The sequence below is a fragment of the Sinohyriopsis cumingii genome, chromosome 3, assembly GCF_028554795.1.
Source record: "Sinohyriopsis cumingii isolate HCF-2022 chromosome 3, ASM2855479v2, whole genome shotgun sequence".
Taxonomy (NCBI): Eukaryota; Metazoa; Mollusca; class Bivalvia; order Unionida; family Unionidae; genus Sinohyriopsis; species Sinohyriopsis cumingii.
Genome location: NC_142963.1, coordinates 145,708,922 through 145,733,239, shown reverse-complemented (window position 1 = coordinate 145,733,239; position 24,318 = coordinate 145,708,922). Strand labels below are relative to the sequence as shown.

Genomic DNA, 24,318 nt, shown 5'->3' with positions numbered 1-24,318 from the left:
TATCTTCACGAAACTGCAAATTTGCAATAGTAATTTTGCGTTTTTGTGTACGTGATCCAGCAGCAGATTATTTAATTTTTAACGTTATTTTGTCTATCGATTGACAGATTCAACTACCACTACTAGTACTAGTACTGATACTACTGCTTATACTACTGCTGCTGCTGCTGCTACTACTGCTACTACTACTAGCGCTTATACTGCTGATGATGCTATTACTACTTCTGCTGCTACTACTACTACTATTGCTGCTGCTATTACCACTACTACTACCACTTATTCTGCTGCTGATGCTATTACTAATGCTGCTGCTACTACTACTACTGCTGTTGATATTACTACTACTACTACTACTACTATTACTACTACTACTAATAATAATAATAATAATAATTTATTATTATTATTATTATTATTATTATTATTATTATTATTAAAAACAAAGAGAAAAAACATAGCGAGGCCGAGGTTTGAAGTCCGAAATGTGATTCTTGAAGATTGATATACCATGTCTTAAGTTTGAATTCTGTGAGTTATAAATCTAAGTTCTAACTTCTCAAGTCTACATATATAAGACCTAAAGAAAACTGAATACAATCAGGCTATCTTACTGTAAACATGAACAGATAAAAGAAAGTAAATAGTACTAAGTTATTTCGAATAGGAACAAATTTACCACGTACGTGGCTAGACAAACACAGCCATTCCCCAGTCAGTACGTTGAGAAGTTACAGACACCTATGAAAACCACTTACTTCCTAATTTCTTGCGCTGCAGGACAACTTTACAAATAATCAAGGTAAGTATCTTAAATTACCTGTCTGGTAACATTTTGCATCAGTATATATTTCAAAGTTTTGTGTATGTGTTGGGAGTGTGTGTGTATGCGCAGTTGTTGGCTGCCTCCATAAAGTGTTGGCGCGCGTGTGATAGTGTGGGATAACGGTACGATTGTTTCGCAACAATCGATAAAACATGAATCTCCACGAGCCAGCAACCATATTTGACATCTCTTCACTCACATTCACTATCGTGACTGTAGAAATAAGTAGCTATTACTTTGATATGAAGCGAATTATGCCCTGCAGTTGGGAATATGGGGTAGCACTTTCATACATACCGTTTGGTTCACATGTCAGACCATTTCACGTGACTACAGACAAAACATACACGTGCATTAAAAGATTGGAGAAGTTAAAGACAACATTTTAACTGGTCTATATTCATTAATTTCAGATGAAAACGAGAGGTGTTTAAAGCATACACTATTAATCCAATCTGACATTTTAAATAATATATACACCGAAGACCATGTTTCTTAAATGAATCTCAATAATTTGTTAAGCTTACAAGACTAAAAGCAAAATTTAATATGATCTGTTTAAATTTTTCTTACGTTGGTTTGTTTATCTAATAATGACCATATAAAAAAGTTTGGATGTGAAGCTAAGTTGATTTGTTTTAATACTGACGTCTGCTTGTGAAGATTTATTGTGTGCTTGATATTGTTCGTGATTGAGGGTAAAGTTTTTGCCTACTTAACTTATGTGGATTTTTTAAAGATGCTTACTTGGATTTGAGTTCAAGACCTCGATTTTCCCTAGGAAATGTTATTGTATTGTGTCTTGTGTCAAATGAAATACGTACGTAAAGGATTTGGTAAACAATTATTCATTCCTGTTTTAATATCAGTCTCTGGGAATCTATGATAAGTGTTTATAGTTGTATTCAGTTACAATTTGAGAGGAATTATTTATTTATATTATTGAATGGAATTACAAAGTGCTCATTGATTTTTTGGGACTAAGCCGCTATTTTGGGATTATTGTGTATTCATTAATAGACATTCTAGACTATATCATTGTGATATATCACAACATTTCAAGACCATTGAAATTATTTCGAAATGTTCTATTATTTTGGACTTGTGATAGGTCATTTAGGATTATTTGGGATTTAATTCACAATAATATCCTCAAAATAATTTCACTTTGTGTGATCGGGATTTTTTTATTTTTTTATTTTTTATTTTATTAAAATTGATGGTTTAGCTTGTTTGTTTTATATAGTTTAAGACCATAGAGTCGTAACACTTTACATGATTCGAACGTGATCACGAGTTCTGAATCGTTTACGCATAAATGTAAATAAAAACTCGATAACGTTTGTATGCCTTGAAACGAGATTGATATGGCTGGCAGCTGTAAACAGTAATTTCCTATCATTATATGATCGTATGCTGAAGAAACATATGCCACACTATATCAAGCATGTGCCACACTATATCAAGCATGTGCCACACTATATAAAACATATGCCAGACTATACAATATCTGCAACATTTTGAACCGCATTTGTTCCGTATGTAAAATATAGGGGAAATGCAATGCAGAATTATGCAAATTATTTCTTGTTACGCGTAAATAATATCGTGGTACATAGTGCATTTTTCACAGTGTTTACAGAAATCTATCTTACTTTTTTTATTCTCTCATTTGTAACCAACATGTCTTACGATTGTTGCTTTCTGTTGTTTAGAAGAGCTTCAAACGACGAGAGTTTACGTAAGTCAGTTTTTGTTTACTCCAGTGTAAGATGATGATCGATGTATTTGTAAATGTGTTAGCGATTATTTATTTTAATATTGTCTGGAATAATATGATAGAATTTGGTGAGATATGAGACATGGAATAGTCAAGAAACATTAACTAAAAATAAGAAGATTAAAGCCAGAGATATTTCATTTGACTTGTAAGTCACAACTCTTTCCAGGTGGGAATCCTTAGTGAGGAAAGACAGAATGACGTTAAATCGTTTCATATATAATGTGTACGTGTCATTTAGATTTTTAACGTAGCTTTAACAATTTTTCAGCCATATCGTTACAATGTCTGCAGTGTGGAAGTTTTATAGTGATGTCAGGCACTGGAAATAAGAATTAAACTGAGTGTTATCGATAATAAAAACAATATCTATGAAGCGGGATATCTTATTAAGCATCTCTTAGAAATATTTTTAATTTGTAATTTCTTTCAAGATGGACGCTTTTTTAAAATTCATCAATGCGGTGCATGTTGATGTAGGCAAAAGTCCAAAAGCTTCAGCATGCATTGATTGCCATTATTCAATTGCATTTATCTTTGTACGCAAACAAGCCGGATATGGCTGTGAAGTGTCTTGTGTCTTGTTGTATTGAGCTTGTAGCATTTCCTCTTACTTGCACAACCTTTTTCGACCAAGGGCCAGACTGCATTTTCTAAGACCACTCGAGGGCCCAAACACTAATTGCTTTAATATAACTACTGATCATGTTCCAGATTTCTGTGTTGTTTTTTAATGAGGGCCGGACAGAACACGTTCATGGGCCGGGGGTTGTGCATCTCGTATATACAAGAATTTCCAATTTTCTTTACAGAATGATAAGCCATCGGAAACCTTAATAAATACCCAGATTCCGGTAATATAAACAACAGGAAAATTATCTTGTTAAATACGAAATGATGGTTGTGTGATCATTTTTTAAACGCATACGAGTATATACTTGTTCTTAATTTACGTTTAAATATTTGTTCGCAAAGTATATTGCTTTGTAAAGTTCGTTTGAAGCTGTAATAACGAGAATCTAATTTAATTAGTATATTCACTCTATTGACATGTCTGGGCACCATATCTGAAATGTATATATGTAGCTGTGCTTTATGGCACCTCAGCACAAACTTCGCCATGTCGTGCCAACAAATGGTTATGGTACAAAAATGTTGGCCATTAAACGGGATAAACGATATCTTTAATGATATCTAAATAGAATAAAGTTGACAACAGATACTTCACTAGCTCCAAAGCTTTTAACGCTAACAACATTTAAAAAACATTGCGTGTACGGACTTTGAATATGTTGTACTTACAGACTTTCAAAACGTTGCATGTACAGACTTTGGACACGTTCCAGCTCTTGGAGCCACTCATGTTATAAGAGTATAGTCACTGCATAAAGGCTTTGCATTTTAACTATTGTGGTCATATCTGGTAGTCTTGATAGTGTTTTGAGTAGGATTGTATTTATTTACTTCATATATGTTCAATGCATGTGATTAGGTGCAGGTCTATAGAAGGAATGTTGACTGTGAAATGCATACAAGTAACCAGCCATGTAAAGTAAATATGGTTTAAATAGTGTAGTTAAATAGACAAATATCGTACAAGTAACCAGCCATGTAAAATAAATATGGTTTAAATAGAATATATAAATAGACAAAGAGAGTATATAATAAACACTCAGCTATCAGAGCAATATTTACCATAAAAGACTAATGCAGCTAATGTTCGGTCTACCTGTCTCCCTCTCTCTCTCTCTCTCTCTCTCTCACAATAGATAGATAGATGTTTTTACATAAATATTTGCGTTTTCAAAAGACAAACCCAGTATGTATTTTTGTCTTGCCGAAAAATCTTGACTTTTAGCATGGTCTGTACATTAAATATGGTTAGGGTGTTTCTTGTGTCATTCTAAAGCACCCCCTGTGGAAAGTACGTCACAGCATCCTACTTTTCCTAGACTGTTGTTTGTAAGTTAACCCCAGTAGAAATGTTTATGTTACAGGCAAATATCCACCTGTCGCTACCCTCTGAGCATATAATTTGACCAAGGTGTGCAGTGCATGAATCTAAGCCACCTTAGGTAAGAAATTATCCAAGTGATTTACTTTCTTGCACTTTTTTTTTGTGACTGGTTAACCTAAGTGCATTTGTTTTCTTTCTGACATCTCTGCCTGCTCTACGCATGGCATTGAAACGGAACATACAAAGTGTGTGACTTAAAAATACACCCAAAGTAGTAATACTTTCATCATAGCATTATTACTTAATCGGTTGATCCCAGAGTAAAAGACTGGTATTTCCAACCAATTTTCAGCTCTTGGCATGGTATGCTAATGGAACTTGTATAGGTTGCTTCTTGCATCATTCTGAACCACCCCAGTAAATGGTGTTTACAGGTCAACGCTGGAAAATGTTTGCAGATATGTTTGTTTAAGGAACTCTGTGTGTGTGTGTGATTTGAATTTTTAACGTAGCTTTAACAATTTTTCAGTCATGTTGCTACGATGCCGCAGTGTGACAGTTTATAATGATGTCTAGCCGCAGACATGAAGCATGATGTCCACCCAGTCACATTATCCTGACACCTTAATGCTGAGCGCCAAGCGAGGCAGCTGTTATTACCATTTTTGTAAGTCTTTGGTATGACTCGGCCGGGGATCGAACCCCCGGCCTCTCGCATCCGAGGCGGACGCTCTAACCACTAGGCCACCGGAACGGTACTGTTTAAGGAACTCAGACATAGCATTGCTTTCAATATTTTAATGCACTCAAAATGAAACTGGCCAGAGTGAACTAATATTCGTACAGTTATGACGTTAATAAAATGTTAACTCCATTGTAAAATTTTAATCTTCCAGACAAATCTTTAGTTATAGGTATATCTGCAGGCAACTTTACCAGGACATTCATGACATTATAATGACCTTTTCCAAAGGGGAAGAATGTCCATCTTTTCTTACACTAATTACTTTCGTACATTACCAGCAGTGTCACAAAAACCACTGTACACAGTTATCTCTCTGACAAATCTTGTGATAAATATGGAGAATGTATGTATATATGAATGCACGGGCTTATTTTTATTGTTATTGTTATTTTATTTTTAATGCCTTTTTTGTAATGTTATCTATTTTGTTTATAATAGATCTTTTTATTGAGGAAAGAGACTCAATTTGCATTCGAAATTTAGGACTCTTACTTTATGAATGTGTTGATCTTGAACTTGTATTAAATTCTGCAATCTTGTTCTTTGACTAATCTAGTGCGCTTAGGGCCTCACCGTGTCTAAATCCGGCCCTGAGCCCAAACGACTATTCAGCAAGAACACAGACATTACTTTCCAAAGATTACAAAAATAAATGTGTGTTTGACTTAAAACTGAAGAGAACTATTGGCAAACAATATTGTAAAAAATAACGTCTATAGAATCTGTAGGCCTAAATGTCACAAAATGTCCGTAAATGACATTTGAAGGTGACATCATTTGTAACGTAGCTGGTAAATGCTACAAAGTAACTTTTTAGTGGCGAATTTACGGAAGCTAAATGCCATAACTTTAAGTAAATTTAATTCATATAATATAAAACATTTACTAGTAGTATTGCCCTACTTGTCTCTCTGTTCTGTAAACAAAATGACTATCAAGCATGACCAAGTTCCGTTACGGATCACTGCCATCTCATCTCTGTCTGCGTGGGTTCTAGTCTAGGATTCGGCCAATGTGGGTATGTGAGAAAGCTTGCCAGTAGCTTCTCGTCGGTCGGTGGTTCTTTCCGAGGTTTTCCCGGGTTCTTTCTCCACCATTAATACTGGCCGCCATGCATTGCCTATCGTGTGCTGAAAAATGGCGTTAAACCGCACAACAAACAAACAAGCAAACAATGCTCTTGCCAAACAGCAACATCAACAGTCGTAACTCCTCAGAGGACTGACAGGAATAAACAAAGGGGCGGGATAACAGTAACGACAGCGATAACAACTGGTGCCACTATAGCAATATGGGCCACGACAACTACCGAGGAAATCCGGGTAACGGTAATCGAGATAATGGCAACCGAGAGCGTGACTATGGTAGAGGGGTGCAGAAGTTAAGAGTAACCGCCCCTGTAGATAGCCATACGGGGCCGGTAACCATCCTAAATGCCAGAATACGCTATGTCAGCTCTTGGTTGGTTCTTCCAACGCTAGTATTGTTTATCTAAACAATGTTCTAGTTACTTCCCTTATTAACAGTGGGTCCATGGTGACTACCGTATCAAATAGTTTTTATTTGTCGCTTAGTGATAAGCCGGTGCTTCACTCTGGAATCTCTGGGTCTCAAAGTGACTATTGCAGACGGCTCTTTTTAGAGTTATCTGGGATACACTGAGTATCCGATTTTAATGAAGTTTTTATCCGATTTTGAACTCGGTGTCCCCATTTTAGTTGTACCAGATACAGAGTCAGTGGAAAATTGCTATTGATAGCACAGAGTGTAAGTCATTTACAGAAAGATCTACCAATATGAATACCGTCAACATTGCGCCGTATGAAACCATTAGTATCAAGGGCATTGTCCGCAATGTTGATGTTCGTATAGCAGAAGCGGTTACCGAGAACTTGGGAAACTAAACAGGTTACGGTCTGTCCAAGGATGATAGGGTCGATCATAAGGGGTCATATTCCAAAGTTCCGGTTAGACTTTGCAATATGTCCGCCAAACGAGTGACAATAAGACCCAAATCGGATAGGTCTTATAAGTGAAGTGAAAGTTGTTGACAACTTAGCTTCTGATTTTACCCCCGAAATGGCCAAATCCAGTGGAAATTCTCCTCTGGAAGATTTGAAGGTTAAGATCGATATTGAAAATCTGACCCCAGAGCAACTGGATAGACTTGGGCAAGTATTGGGCAAATGGGATTGCATATTCTCAAATGGGCTCACAGACTTGGGAAAGACTAATCTTATCAAACATAAGATAGTGCTTGATGACGATAAGCCGTTCAGATAGCCCTATATACAGGAGAATACCGTCGGGGATGTATGAGGAGGTACGTTAGCATATGAAAGAAATGTTAGATGTTGAGGAAATCAGGGAATCTGACAGTCGTTACTCTTATAATGTTGTGTTAGTCCGGAAACGTGATAACAGCCCACGAAAGGATGCTTGTATGCTTCCACGGTTTGATGATACTGTCAATGTCTTGCAAGTGACAAAGTTCTTCTCCAAGCTGGACCTAAGGTCAGGCTATTGGCAAGTTGAGATGGAAGAACACGAGCAATGTAAAGCCTTCTCGGTGGGTCCGCGCGGCTTTTATGAGACGAACCGCATGCATTTTGGTATGTGCAACGCTGGGGATACTTTTGAGCGTCTTGTGGAGAAATGCATGGGAGAAATGCACCTCACTGCCTCATTTCCATTGATGATATTCTCATTTTCTCCAGTACGTTCGACGACCACATGCAACATTTAGAGGCAGCGTTCGTACGCTTACATCAGCACGGTCTTTATCTGAAACCCCCTAAATACGAGTTGTTCATGTCAGTCGTTTAGCTGGGTCATGTTATATGAGGGAGGTATAAAGACCGACCCGGAGTAAACCTCTGCGATTGGCACTTTGCAAAAACCTAAAAACATTAAGGAGCTACGTGAGTTTTTAGGGTTTTCAGGGTACTATCGCCGCTTTGTCGAGAGATTCTCGCAAATAGCACAACTATTAAACGCTCTATTAGAGGGCCATGGCACGACCAAGGCGTCTCGAACGAAAGTCCGAAAACAAACAAGCAGCTCCTTGGGCTCGGGGAACTGCCCAAGAAACCGCCTTTACAACTTTCATAGACAAGTTGACCTCTACCCCCATCTTAGCATTTGCCGACTATACTAATCCGTTTATCATGCATAAGAATGCTAGTGTCTCTGGTTTAGGCGTGGTCCTATATCAAGAGCAAAAGGATGTGAAAAGAGTAATTGCCTACGCGAGTAGTGGAGTGAGGCCCAGTGAACGACGCTATCCAGCTCACGAGCTCGAATTTGTGGTGTTGAAATGGGCCGTGACGGATAAATTCCACGATTATCTCTTAGGTTCTTCCTTTGAGGTGGTCACGGTCAGCAACCCGTTAACATACGTTCTTTCGACGGCAAAACCTGATGCTACAGGACATAGATGGGCTCTAGCAAACTACAATTTTTTCATCAGGTATAGAGCGGGCAAAAATAAGGCTGCGCCGCCGGTATCGCGCGTTTACCACAAATGTTCCAAGACGTGGTGGAAGCCATTTGCCATGCAGCCACTCTCTCTGTACCCTTGATTGGGAGTATTTCGGATAGTCCAGCTCCTCATTCGGCCGATGAGGAGGTTTTCCGCCTAAACATTATTAGGTGGGACAGGGAACAGTTGACTGATAAGACTCTCGTGAAAATTATTGACCTTAAGAGTTATGGTTTTCGGCCTAGGGAGGAAGATTGCTAGAGAGAAAATGCGTCTGTGCAGAAATTTCTCCGTGAATAGAACCGACCTGTAGTTAAAAACGGCATTCTCTTCAGGACCACTTTTCTTGATGGTCAGTCGATCAGACAGGTATCCACAAAGATATGTGCCATCAAGGCAATGAAGGACACTCTGGTTAGCTAGTCAAAGGTTTTATTGGCCAGGTCTGGAGAAGGAAGTGAATCGCAAGGTGGAGTCTTGCGAACAATGCATACGCAGAAAGACTCCGGTTAGGGTAATGACCAAATTAAACCCAATTCACACCACCCGCCTATGGAGCTCGTCTGCATGGACGTTTTGTCTCTTGAGTGATCTAAGGGATGGTTTGAGAGCATTTTGATAATAACTGATCATTTCACCAGGTAAGCTCAGGCCGTTCCTTTCCGCAACCAGACGGCTCAGACTACCACTAAAGCCCTTTATGAGCACTTCTTTCGATATTAGTTTCTCGGAAATGCATAACGGCGACCAAGAACGTAATTTCGAGGGAAGAGTTATAAAGGAGCTGTGAAAATTGGCGAACATACAGAAGTCTCATTCCTCCTTTTTCACTCACAGGGGAATGGTGCCTTCAAACGCTTCAATGGAACGCTCTAAAAATTGCTAGGGACATTGGAGGAACAGCAAAAACAAGATTGGAAATCTTGCATTGCTCCAATTGTCCATGCATATATTGCTACTAAAAATGATTCCACCGGATTCTCGCCCCATTTTCTTAGGTGACGCTCTACAGTGTCGTATTTTGCATAGGGTTAGAATTTATATCTAAAAATATTTCCCCGGTTTTCCTCACTGGTTATACTAGCGATTTAAAAAAGACCTTGGATATCTTAGGTATAGTTCAAAGAATCTTTTATTCCCTTTATTTTGGTATATGATTGATGGGTGTAATATGGGTTATAGAGTATACAGATAAGCCTTACTCCAGATATGCAGCTTTCAAAAAGTGATAACACCATTTGGTCATTTTCACTTCATGAACTTCAGGTGTTGTATACAAAAAGAGCCAATAACTTTTCTTACGTTTTATATATTTGTAATTCATTTATTGCACTTTCAATCAGCTGGTATTTTCTAGTCTGGCAAAATTCATTTTCCTTATTTTAATAGCTGCTAAGGATAGTGTACTTAAAACAAATCCAGTCTGATTTTTGGAGCACAAGGGAGCAGTCAGTTTAGTTAGCAGTGAGATTAGATCATTTACAATTTCCAAAAGTACAATATCCAAACAAATGTCAGCCGCATTACATTAAAGTAGCATAGAGATATGCCAACATTCTCTCCACTGTGCGTGTTTTTAATGCAAACAACTTCAACTTACATACGTCACTCTCTTGAAAGTACTTAACTGGTTTGCGTCCCCTTAAAGAGAACATAGGTATTATTATTGTATGATTTAATTTTGATTGTAAGGCTGAAATTTGAGTCGCAAGCATCAAAAGACCTTTTGAATAATTCTCATGAATTTCCTGCCACATAAAAATTTTGAGGATTACTACATATAGGCGCTCACGCATCATGGGGCGAATGGAGAATAAAACGAGATACTTGGTTATAATGAATCTGCCGACGTTGAAATTAAGGATATTTATTACAGAAATAATCAAATATCAAAATTGTCATCAGCACCATCGGTATATGATCATGTGACCAAACATAAGACTGTTTATCTTAATGGACCGGGAGGTTTTGGTAAAACCACACGAGTGATCGAATTATTTCGAGGACTTGATCTAATTATGTTAACACCTACATATAGAATCGCCAGACAAATGAGCGAACGAGGAGTTAAATTTCGTACTTATCACAGCTTCTTCTGATGGGAGATTCATGGACTCGTGAACGAATGGGTGAAAAATATATTCCACAGATAATTATCTGGGATGAAATATGTACAGTGTCGCTGGAGACACTACAAATATTTCTTAGTTGTTGACGAAATATACTGCTATGATAATGTATGGCGATCATGGTCAACCGCCACCTTTTGTTGGATTATCTCCACATGAATGGCTAAAAGAGTTTGTGGATTATTATAAGGAGATAACTGATGATCATAGAGCGCTTGATCCAGAATTAATCGAGTTTAAGAAATTAATCAGACTACAGCCAGATAAAATTCAGTGTGAAATAATGCGTGAGATCATTTCTAAAACTCCTTTGAATAATTTTTGGAATTTGTGGAGGCCAGATGATTTGATAGCTGCAAGTATAAAGATAGTTCGTGATACACTTCAGCAACAATTATTTCTGTTACATAAAGTTTCCAAATCTACCTGTACCACTGTGTTATCGACCAGCAGATACGCGACGGCAAAATATCGCTTTCAAATTCCAGGCTGCGGTAGTGAACAAACTCTTTGTGTTAAATGATATTGTTTTAGTTCCTGTGAGTGTTGTTGAGAGCGCGTTAGCGATGGACAAAACTCCGTGGACGCTAGGATATGCCATAATGATTTATTCATCACAAGGATTAAATATTTCGGATACTAATACTGGGATTGTTGATGATCGTATCGAATGGTCAATTTTAGTTTATCTTGCAGTGTCTCGAGTCAGAAAAATATCTCAGCTGCGGAGGGTTATCTTAGACTTCACCGAAAATAATCAAACTCAGGAAATCAACGATGATGAGTAAGAAAATAATTGGTTATAAATAGTGACAAAAAATAAGCGCAACTTTGATCTCAATGCTGAATTTATCATGACATTAAAACAACAGAATACTCATTGAGCAAGTTGTTACACAGTAATGTTGTGGCAGTATTCAAATAATAATCCAAGACAGTTTATCGTAGATAGAATCAATAGTAATCTTGGTCAAACACTCGAAAATGTGATGCTGACCTGTCTTGAATGTAATCGACGTCGAGGCGCAAGTTCACAAAAGTGAACGCTGTAGTAGTTATGTGTCTTCAGGAATTACTTCTAGTTGTTTTCGTACAAATCGACGCTGAGGGGCTGTTGAATCTAATATGTAGATTGCAAGTCTACCCGTGGATCTTATCACGCGTGAAATTTTATATGTCGTAATACTCCAAATAGGATCAGAATCTCTTTTTTTTACGACCTTCAAGTTCACACGTCACGTTACCTAGTACTGGTTGTTTTGAAAAAGTCATGTCGTTGTATTGGTATGTTTTTTGTGATTGCTTTGATAGGTTTCATAGAAATTGAACGAGTAATTTCATTATTTAACGCAGCTATTACATTGGTAGTCTTGCAACCGATTCACGAGATTTCTTGTCTTTCTGAATTATTTACTTCGCATACTGATATCCTAATAACCGCTCAGCATGTGTTCGATTAAATCGTTCAACAATTGCCTGATCGCGATGAATTGTGGCTTGTCCTCGTCTGAGTTTGACGTTATGTTTTTCATCAGAGATGAAACTGTACCAAGAAATTCTTTGCCTGGATCAACCTGTAGTAACTGGCCATCGTAGACCACCTTCTGGTCCAGATCCTTGTTGATAAATTCGTTCAAAAGCAGATGTAACTTCGGCTGCTGTTTTAGTTTATAGTGATTCTGCTTCTTTGTATCTACTTGCCTGTCGTGCTAGCCAATTTGCAGCAACAGCACGTGTGACATTTGTTGCATCAGCAAGTTTACTAATCCCCGCCAATATCATCTCGGGCTATAATAAGCCGGATCCATTATTATAATGAAAATCGGTTGATTAATTACCGGCCCGTATACTAGTTTATATCTTTCATCGCGGATTTTACTAGGAAGCTAGCAAATTTTTCAGATATTTATTTTTTATGGAATTTAACGGGTGAATCAACTTCATGTCTGCAATATGTTGTTGTTGTAAATCCTTATTATTATAGGCTAAACCATGAACGTGACATGCTTGATCAGTCGCATTTATTGGATACGCTAAAGGTCTTGGTTGATCACGTTCGTCAAGTCGGATATCATGTCAGGTTCCAGGACCACAATAATTATTTCCAGGAAGATGTTTTTCTCCTGGATGCTTAGCCCATGGAGCTCCGGGTAATTTTCCTAAAGAAGCAGTGATATCACCACTTTATTTTTTGACTTGTGAAAGAAGATAAATTTGTATTTTTTGTACCACGTTTTACACACTTACCTGTAAGTGCACGCATTTCATTCTTTGTTTTTATTGCTGTTAATCCACTGGTGGGGGTACATCCTCTGCATCGAACATACTATAAATCCATACTATTTATCATATTTGTACACATGGCATGGATGTCATTGAGTTCTCAGCCACACGAAGGCAATAGCCAGTCAAACATCATACAACGCTACCTACCAAATTCTATCAGCAATTATCATAGGTCCATCTAGGCCTGGTAAGACGCAATTCTTACTTAACCTAATAATGAAATGGTTCAAGTGGGATTCATTATATTTAGTGGCACCATCTGTATATGATTAGACATGCTACGATCTGCTTAACGACGTAAATGAAAATGCAAAATCATCTGACGAGGATGGTAATGATATTATTAATTTTATCACCGATATTGATGAAACCTTCTGTGGAAGACCTCGATGGATTTATTATTAATCTCGTAGTATACGATGATGTGATACTGGACAATCAACCAAATCCAGCTCGAATATTTTCTAAACTCAGACACAAACACACAGACGTGATTTATGTTACTCAGCGATATACACAAATACCTAAAGTAGTCAGAGATAAATGCAATATTTTAGTTGTGTTTAATGGAGTATATATACATACTCTGCGCAACATTCATCAGACTTGGTGTTCAGCGGATATGGATATGATTAAATTCAACAACTTTTCACGTGCACAAGCTACCCCACACGGATTTATCACAATTTACATGATCCTCCGTCGCGAAAACGTACAAGTCTTGATAAAATTTTCGGTTAAGAGACAGCAGCAGGGAGGGTGACGACCAACAATGAGTGTCCGGGTGGGTAAACAAGCAAACAAATTTGAAAACACAAGCGGCAAAGATAAAGTAACAAAATGAGTTAACCCAATTTGAAAAAATCTTGATCTTTTAGAGGCTTAGTTTTGACGTTATTGACCTTGTATTTTTATTTTTTTCGTATGAAGCTTTATTTTCAAAAAAACACTTGCTCCAAAATTTGTCTTTTCAACCTCCCTTCTGCTTTCTGGAAAGTATAAATTGTCTACAACTATATGGTCTTAAACTAAGTAACAAAAAAGACAAAGGAAAACAAACAACAAAGCTAGTAAAAGTCAACAAATAAAGTATTTACCTAGAATTTAAAGTGAACATTTTAAAAGAGAACTTAAGTATTATGACATAAATTCCAAACAGTCCTAAGGGGTCCTGAGTGGCCGAGTGCTCAAAGCGCTCTCTGTTCCGGATCACTGACATCTCACCTAAGTCAGCGTGGGTTCGAGTCCAAGGCTCGGCTAGCGTGGGTACTTGGGAAAACCTGCCAGTATCTTCTCGTGGGTCGGTGGTTCTTCCCTGGGTTTTCCGGGGTTCTTCCTTCACCAGTTATACTGACCGCCATGTATAGCCTATCTTGTGCTGAAAAATGGCGTTAAACCCTACAACAACAACAACGACCAACAGTCCTAAAAGTTCTATCACAGGTTCAAAGGCATAGAGTTCCAAATGAATTCCAGTGGTCTAGCAGTCAGGATGTATCACAGTAATAAAATCCAAAATGTTTCTAAATGAATTCGGAATAATCCCAAAATAGTCATTTTGTCCGAAAGTATTGATGAACACTTTGAAATTCCAATGAATAATTCATATATATATACTCTAAAATGAAAACTGAAAGACGTCTAAAAGACTGATTCCTATTCAGATGTTAAGATGAGAATGAGCAATTCTTCCGTAAACAACCTTAATATAAATAAGAGGACCAGGATGAGGGTCAAATTTCTAAGTTATAAAGAACACCTGGCCTATTACTAAATCGTTGGTGAAGAACATGATAAATATCAAGTAGACCAGGAATTGCCGATAGGAAAACAAATGTCCTGAACTCAAATCCAAGTAAAGTTATACCTACGAATAATAATGTTCTTAAAACATAATCGAAAGTCATGGACAAAGATTAGCTGTGTAATATGTCTAGAAAATGACATCATTCAGGTAGGCCCAAACTGCTACCCTCAGTTATGGACAAAGACCAATCACATAATACAAACTAAATATGCATAGCAAGCGGCGATGGTCAATATATATATATATATATATATATATATATATATATATATATATATATATATATATATATATGTAGGTTAAACCTATGGACATTTTTAGCATTGTCTTTCCTCTTGTATCACAGCTTTCGTTGTGCGTAAAACCGAAACCTTATGGGTACAATGTGATTGTCATGCTAAAGACAAATGTAAAATTCCCCTTGTACCCCAATTGTAATTTTTAATAACGATTCATGGGGAAAATATTTTATGGGTACAAAATAGAATCATAATTTTAGACTCCACTTGTAGTCTCTATTATTTGTACCCCAGGTGGTCTCATATACTACTTACCAATATATTTGCCGGGTGTCTCGTGCATTTGCAGCTGCAGATTGTTTTAGTTTTGACACTATTTTGTCTATCGATGGACATTTTCAAATATACCAAAATGTTATTTTAAAAAATCAGAATTTTTTCAAATACCCCTCGCATGTCGATAGATATATTGCGTTTTCAAAACATTTTGAACATTACATATTGCATATAATATGCATATGTTTCGCTATTGTATTTATAATACGACGGTGACTACTACTACTACTACTACTGCTGCTACTACTACTATTACTGCACTTGCTATTACTACTACTAATACTACTACTAATGCTATAAATAATAATAATAATAATAATAATAATAATAATAATAATAATAATAATAATAATATTACTATTATTCTTATTAGAATTATTATCATAATTAGTATTATTATTGCTAATCATAATAAGACCGCTCCCGTGGTTGAAGTGGCCAGAGAGTCCGCCTCGGATGCAGGAGGTCGCGGGTTCCAACCGCGGGCGAGTCATACCAAAGACTTATAAAAATGGTATCAGCAACTACCTCGCTTGGCGCTCAGCATTAAGAGGTTAGTATTAGGACTGGTCGGCGTGGTGTCAGGATAATGTGACTGGGTGGGACATCATGCTACATGTCTGCGGCATGATGTCCCAGTGCTAGACATCACTATAAACTGCCACACTGCAGACATCGTAGCGAAATGTCTGAAAAACTGTTAAAGCTACGTTAGAAATCCAAATCACACACACTACTACTACTACTACTACTAATACTACTACTACTACTAATTATAATAATAATAATAAACGAAAAAAGAAGCAGATAGTAAGACTTGAGGTTCAAAGTCGGAAAAATGACCTTTTAAGTCTGATATACTATGTCCACCATATCTTAAATTTCATTTTTGAGCTAGAAATCTGAGTTCAAACTTCTGAAGTCTCGATATATAAAACCTAACGTAAAAAAAAATGAGATAAAATCAGGTATCCTACGGTAAGCATGACCAGAAAAAGACAATAAATAGTACTACTGTAACTGGAGTAACAGCATAGTTGTTACCTATATGACTAGGACAAATAGAGCCATTTCCGTCACATTCAGAAGTTGCAGCTACCTTTAGAATACCACCTAAGTTGTCATCTTTTGCGTGACAGGATAACCTTACAATTGAGGTAAGTATCTTAAATTACCTGTCCAGTATTGCATCAGCATATATTTTCAATTTTTTTGTGTGGGTATGGGTGTGGGATGAGCGACTGTTGGCTGAATCCATAAAGTGGGTGTGGGTGCGTGCGTGTGCGTGCGTGCGTGCGTGTGTGTGTGTGTGTGTGATCACGGTACGGTTGTTTGGATAAGTCTAATAATTTATCACATATGAATCTTCACGACCAAGCAACCATGTTTGATACGTGTTGGCTAAAAGTTATCATCTTGACTGTGGAAATAAGTAACTATTAATTTGATTCGAAGTATATTATGCCCTGCACTCGGGAATATATGGCAGCACTTTAATGTTTGGTTCATATGTCAGTTCATCATACGTAAATTAATTACAGAGGAAACACATGTGACGTGCTTGTACATTCAATTAAAAGACAGCATTTTAAAGAATCTACATTCAGCTATTAGATATGAAAACATGACGTGTTTGAAGAGCACATTTGTAATCCAGTCTGAATTTCTGAATCGTCTGAATTTCTGAATCGTATGAAATTCCCTGATAGCTATCAGGAGTAACGATCATAAAATTATAAGTCAACTTAGAAAAATTGAATTAAAACACTGACAATAAGACGACAGAAAATCAGAAGTTCTTTGGTAAATTTCTGTAACAAATATTTATAATAATAAAGCTTGAAAGAATTCATTGTACGCAGAATAATCACTTCATCTGACTCTTTTTACCATTGGTCTGCTGCACCGTTAACTTCAAATGAAATTAAGCAAATTAGAACATCGTTTTGTAACACTCACTCATTCCTTCCTCAAACATGATCTCACGTACGTAGACCTAGCAGAATAGACCCGCTCGTGCATGAAATGAAAAAGCAAAGGAAAGATTGGTAACAATTTCGTCTCTTTTATGTGGCCATGTGGCCATGTCAGTTTTCTAGCTTTTTCGGTTTAGATTTAAATATAAACTATCCTCAGATATTACATCGTTTGCACAGTAAATTTTGTAATTGCAGAATGGTCATCATGAATATCATGTCAGGTGAGAAATCCATGTAAGTAGCAAGCTTTATATTTTCAACGTTTTATAAAATTAAAGTAATATTTGTCTTATCACAGACAGGGTATTTTATCAAGACTGATATACCTTCAAGGTGGCAGTTCATTTATAAAGAAAATGTGTTTGACACAATGGCGACAAGAAAAAACGTGAAGTTAAACCTATACTTACTAACCAACACTTCATTTTGACTGATCAACACCAAGTCATGTACTGTCCAGTACTCGTACTTACTAACCAAATATATATAGTGTTTATAAGATATAAACACTATACCTCCAGAAGTCCATATAGCAAATAGCTAAGAAAATGAACAATAAATAATAGTTAAGATTTAAAATTGAATAGTTTCATTTACTTATGTGGTGGCGACGATTGGTAATATGACGATCAAATTTTTACCAAGCACCGACTTATTAATTGCTCCCAGTGACGGGGTCAGTTATGTTTGTTTGCAATCGGAAAAAACATAACGTAAAGGGTCTTGTTTCGCACAACATTTTGCGTCGACCAGGCTCCATATAATTTCAAAGTAAACTTCAAGGACCTCGGTAAACATGCGCAATTACTCGCGAGCCAGTAAGATTTAATTTATCTTCGGGTGTTCAAGTCATATATTTAGCAAAAATGTACACGTTTGGAGCGATCCAACAGACTTGATATTCTGAAGTACGTGCAAACAACTAACATACTCTACAATGAAAGCCAGCTCAATATTTTATAATTTAACTATGTCAATAATTGGTGAATTGAGACCAAGCTGTGTTTCTTAAGAGGGGGGTAATTGCAAGCAATCTACAAACGCTATGTGTAGTTAATGATATAAAAGCTGGAAAAGCTAAGTGTGTGGCGCTTACAGTGGACAAAACTATCATGGCACTAATTATTAAACACTTTCTAGGTCTACAAGATTACGCCATTACGCCAGAATTTGTATAACTGATATTGAGAGGGCAAGATATTTAATCTTGGAGGCTAGTCGCGTAAAACCATGTTTGTTTCAGTGGGATTTTTTTTTTTGATGAACGTTTGAAGCGGGTTAAAACTACAATACAAAACAGGCTGAATAAACGGCCATTAAGTTTGTTCTAGTGGAGCAATTGTATCTAACAAGAGTGTCTCCCCTATTTAGAGATCCATTTTCTGATTTTGCAACTATACTATTCCTACATTTAGCATGTATTGTCTTTAAAATGTGGTCTATTGTTTTACGTGTAGCTTGACAGTTTAAAAAAAGTTAACTTGCCTAACACAATAATGAAATAATGTTTAATGTTAGTGACGAACTATTACTAGTATTCATCGTAGATTAAACTCATCAAGATATATTTTAGAATGATTTAAAACCTTGCCTATAGAAAATAATTTTGGAACAATACCATCATAGCTTTCTTTTATGTATCGCTTGAAAATGTTCATCTGACAAAACATTTTAATTGGCTTTTGTTGAAACGTTTTCGAGCATAATGGACCTATGTTCGTGTACGCTGTACTAATTGCCCACGAATAGGCATGCATGCTATACTGAACCTGTCTTTTAGATGCGGTCCATTGTTTTCTCTTTAGCAGAACACATTTTCAAACAAAAGAAAACTTGCCAAACACAATACATTGGTATAGTTTAATGTTAATGGCGAAACTTTATTTGTATTCATGGTAGATTGAACTCAAAAGGATATAGTTTTAAAAATGATTTAAAATGTGCCCTTTCATAAAATAATTTTGGAACAAAGCTTTAACGGATATTTTTCTTCTTTAACTTTTTTTTGCTCCATCAATATATCAGATTTTAATGTTCATTTTTGGAAAGAATGGATTTATTTTTTAAATTGAATAATTACTTACCATCTTCAAATTAAAGGATTATATATAGCTGTACATTTAAACAAAATATGGAGAACATAAATATTCTTTGTATTCATAGGTCACGTGCTTCGCTTTATTCACAACGCTTATAGCATTCGATACAAGTAAGCAGACGAACTTCATCAAGGGTAAAGGACCTAAAAATGGACACTCAGCATGTGGCTGAATGTCTTTCAAGAACTTGAACACGAAAATTCATCTTATCAACTGTCCGCTCAAGGTTAAATCTGGGAAATTCAATTTTAAAAAATTACAAGCCAAGTAGGCAACTCGCTTAAAATATTGGATGTGCCTGATCTGGATTTAGAGGGGTCACGGATTTAGAGGGGTCACGTGCATCAAGCATTGGCTGGGTATTTAATAACTACCCTTATTATACAATTTCCATAATTACTGTATTAATATTCCGTCATCCCCATCCAGTTCAAATATGACCATTTTACTGGCACAAATTCCAAAATTCCACGAACCCAGGGCTCCGTTCTTAAACTGCGATAAAAATGCATGACTTTCAAACAGTTGTTTTAAACAACTGGACATCACACTACGTGTATAGTCAGTACTTAATTTGATAAGTGCTAAGTTCTTCGTTCACGCTGATACCTATGTTCCAGAAGTGCCTGTTGCTTGAAAAGTATAAATTTAAGAGCAGGCGCCCCTTTTCAGGAATGGTTTTACGGCAAGGCGAGCAAACTGTTATCTTGGGCCCAGCATCTTCGGGGCCCACTCTCAAATTGACCAAAATGAATTCCCATAAATGTTTTCGGTTAAAAAGACGTCAAATTTTAGAATAAATTCTTGCATGTGAACAATTGCACGAGTAAAATACACCATGGACAAACAAGATAAAAGCTATATAATGGTTCTTGTGTTCTCGGTGCTTAAATCTGTCTTTCTTTTATAGGTCACGATATTAAAGAGGTAAATAAATTGTACGTGAAGATCTGGAAGGGTTATTGCAAAAATAAAAGTAGAAAATTAAAACATTAATGAAATTTATTTTAAATTAGCAAATAGATATATAAATTATTTCGTATAAGTTTCAGTATGGTCTAATAACGTTTTATTTGTTAATTATATCACAAATGTTTAATTTAATTAGGGCTGTTTCTTCCACCAAAATTTCGAAAAGTTGTGCATATTCTGTGCTAACAATGAATTGGATCTGCGAGAAAAGCTGTTAAGCGTCCTTTCATGTTAAATCCAATGTATTTCCGTAAGTATTAAGTTCTGAACGATAAAAAGCATTTTATTAAAATGTCGCCTTAATAGTTATTCACTGACGTGGGGGAATACACAACCTTAACACACGTTCAATTTCTGCATAACAATATTTAATAAACACATGCACATCTTGCATCTAATTTTTAAAATGCTTGTTATCGGTTGAATTATAACACTTGCATGAACGTCTTTATGTGAAGCAGTCAGCTAAGCATGATATAGAATGACAGTAAACATTAGGGTGATAACCAATTTTGTAACCCTAAAGCCTATCTAGTGACAATGAACTGTCACCGTACTGTGCTGTAACACATACACACACAGTGAAGGCATTTATTTTGTTCATTCTTATTTGCTAATACTCTTTTGTGGCATTCGTGTAATAGCCTTCCTTACAGAGCTGACCGCCGATAACAACACATGACATTGTAAACTTCTGGGTATTTTACCATTTCCGTTGATAGCCTATCGTATGGTTTTGACATAACGACAACCCAGAAGCTACTAGTAAATACTGAATTGTTTTTCCTTAGTAAACATTGTTAAGCTTGTATATTCCTCCCGTTTCAGTATGCAGAAGTGACCATGCGTTCTTCAGAATTCATGTGATCATGCGTTCTGAATCTTTCCCTCATAACTGGTGGGGAAAAACACCAGATAAAATATATAAATATTTAAAAAAAACAAAAAAAAAACTAAGCAATAATGTAATCATATACTATGAGTTATACTGAAGAAAACGTGTGCAACACTTTATAATATCTGAAAAAGTTTGAAACGTATCTTTTGCGTAAGTAATGTAGAACAGACATGCCCAATAAGCTGTTGCTACCTATTTCTTGTGTCACCTGGATAATATCGTTTTGCATAATGCATTTTTCCAGTTTTTACAGAAATCTTTTAATTTTTAGTATTCTCTTTTGTAAGCATCCTGTCTTACGATGGATTCATCTCAGTCGTCATGCATGCCTTCATTGCCATTGTTGCTTGCGGTCGTTCAGACGAGTTTGAAGAGACGAGATTTCACGTAAGTCAGTATTGATTTGCTCCAACGTGAGATGACCATGGAGGTATTTCTATAACATATTCGCAAATATTAAATTCAACATTGTCTGGAATAATTTCATCTAATGTGTTAATTGAGATATGTGACAATGGACAATCAAGAAAAAATTAACGTAAATATGAAGATAAAAGCCCGTAAATCACCGCTATTTCAATTGCCTAATTTAAATTCTTCCTGCCCACTCATCCAACACTTTGCTCCGTGACCTAAAATCTGTGACATATGTGGCGTTCTGTTGAACTGCATGTATCAAGTTTTGTAACAAAATTCCAAAATGGCATTGTTACTGAAATTTAAGTTTAGCTCAACCTTTTCATATCTTCCCAGAGAAACTTCTGGGAGTGATCCCAGGAGAAACATCCTCGTGCCATAGTCACAATGTAGATAAGTACTTAAAATTAAACTTACTCCTAGCGGATTAAAGCAAGTTAATGCAATATATACAAGTTAGGACACAATTTACCGTTATAAAACTTCTCTCGGATCTGAACGGGAAAATGCACTAATAGGCCTCATAAAAAATTATTTCGATATGAGCAAGTCAATTACTAAGTTTAGTGAATTTATATCCTGAAGATCATTGTTACATTTTCTTTTAATACATGTGATTTTTGAGTTCTTATACGATCCCCTTTTTCCCCTCGAACCAGACATCAAATACAAACGAGATAACAAATCGTATAAATTATAGTCAAACATTGTTCAATAGGCTGTTCATTTTAAAATCTCAGCAACACATATTTTACACATTGCACCAGTTGCATGATCATGAAGTCATGCAGGCATTTGTTTCCTTTGTATCATGTTTCTAAGAGATATATGCATTGATATGCTTCGGTATTTGTCGATAAATGTTGAGTCTAATCTCCCGAATATTTGATCGATTTATATTGTATGAAATGCCCCTGATCCTGAAAAAGATTCTTCCCTACCGAGCAATTTTAACATAAAACATGAAGCTTTACTTTCACTATTTAAGTATTTTCTGATCCTAAAAATCTAGAATCTTCTCTTGCATGTATCATACAATCTCCACTAAAGATCAATTCTAACTTATATTTGTGATCAATTTACGTTCCCTCCCTAATTGTTTATTTTTAAGTTGGGAATCCAAAGTAAAGATCGTATCGTGGATGTGATAAAAATGATGTTTTCTTGAATAAGAGTTTTCATAAATCTGGTCTTTACGTAATTGTTTTGTTGTTTCTTTCTTTCACGTGTGTACGTGTGTGTGTGTGTGTGTGTGTGTGTGTGGAGTATCAAGCAAGCAAATAAGAATAAAGCCGCGTACTATCGATAAAATCAAGCAATAACTACTAAATGATATTCCTATTTAGGATATCATATAAGTGCTTAATTTATCTTTTCTTTCCAGATGGACACGTTCATAAAATTCATCGATGCAGTGCGTGTAGGTGTATCCGGAAGTCCCAAAGCTTCAGCGATTATCCATGCATTGATTGCCATTATTCAGTTTTGTATATCTTTGTACACAAACGTGTCGGATAAGAATAAGAAGTGTTTTGTCTCTTGTTGTATTCAGGTCTTTGCTTTTGCTCTTACTTGTGTGAGACATGCATGTTGTCAGTGTAATTCAGATAAACCGATATCGTTTTGTGGAATGTGCGAACAGATGTTTACGTCGTTTTTTATTTATGGAGCGTGCGTCTGTTGTCACATATATTTTTCTTTTTTGTAAGGAAATTAAATTAACCTTAAAATTATACTTGTCTGACTCATTACTAATTGTCAAGAGTATTTCAGATAACATCGAAAATATATATTCAATAGGAAAGGAGTACCATTAGAAATTCGATCGATCGAGAGAGAGAGAGCAATGGTATGCTATACTAACCTTGATAACTGGAAAATGTAGGCCGATATTTTTGTGCGGTCAAAAATTAAGGAACTGTAAGAATAATATCACATTGTATTCGATCAGTTTTAATTTTCTTATGAGGGAAATATACAATAATATGATATCTTTTATGATTTGATATTATTCGATCCCCCCCCCCCAATATAAATGTTTTTCTTGATGTGATTCCTGAAGTACATGGCCTGGATAAGATAAGTCGTATAAATTGTCTGTGGTAGGTGTGTTGGCATCGGTGCATAATAGCTTTGCATGATTATACACGACTACAAATCATGAACGTTTCACATAAAACAGAATGCTTTTGACACACACGCACACACACACTAAAGCCACAGCGGCTCGTTTGTATTTCTGATTGCATCAGTTTTAGCAAGTTTTCAGAGCAAGTTGGTCGTTCTTACTCTCGAGACACTGTTTCCACTGATTGCTGTCCACGTCAGTCTCATCAAAAAGCTTTGATATCCAAAATAAGAAAAGGTTTG

At 36.2% G+C, this 24,318-nt stretch overlaps 1 protein-coding gene across 1 annotated transcript; it reads left to right on the top strand.

The window, feature by feature from the left end:
• The first annotated feature begins 665 nt into the window (after positions 1 to 665).
• On the top strand, positions 666 to 23,939 carry LOC149804075 (uncharacterized). Its single transcript, XM_089951474.1, has 5 exons — positions 666 to 799; positions 2,539 to 2,564; positions 17,758 to 17,796; positions 21,819 to 21,918; positions 23,333 to 23,939. Exons 3-5 carry the CDS (start codon positions 17,759 to 17,761, stop codon positions 23,654 to 23,656), a joined length of 462 nt encoding a protein of 153 aa, XP_089807600.1. The 5' UTR covers positions 666 to 799; positions 2,539 to 2,564; position 17,758; the 3' UTR covers positions 23,657 to 23,939.
• Positions 23,940 to 24,318: the final 379 nt, after the last annotated feature.

Excerpts from the sequence above, each read along its gene's own strand:
- LOC149804075 (XM_089951474.1), top strand. The coding sequence starts at position 17,759 with ATGGTCATCATGAATATCATGTCAGGTGAGAAATCCAT. Across the intron at positions 17,797-21,818 it reads ATGTCAGGTGAGAAATCCAT|CATCCTGTCTTACGATGGAT; the intron begins GTAAGTAGCAAG and ends CTCTTTTGTAAG. Across the intron at positions 21,919-23,332 it reads TTGAAGAGACGAGATTTCAC|ATGGACACGTTCATAAAATT; the intron begins GTAAGTCAGTAT and ends TTTTCTTTCCAG.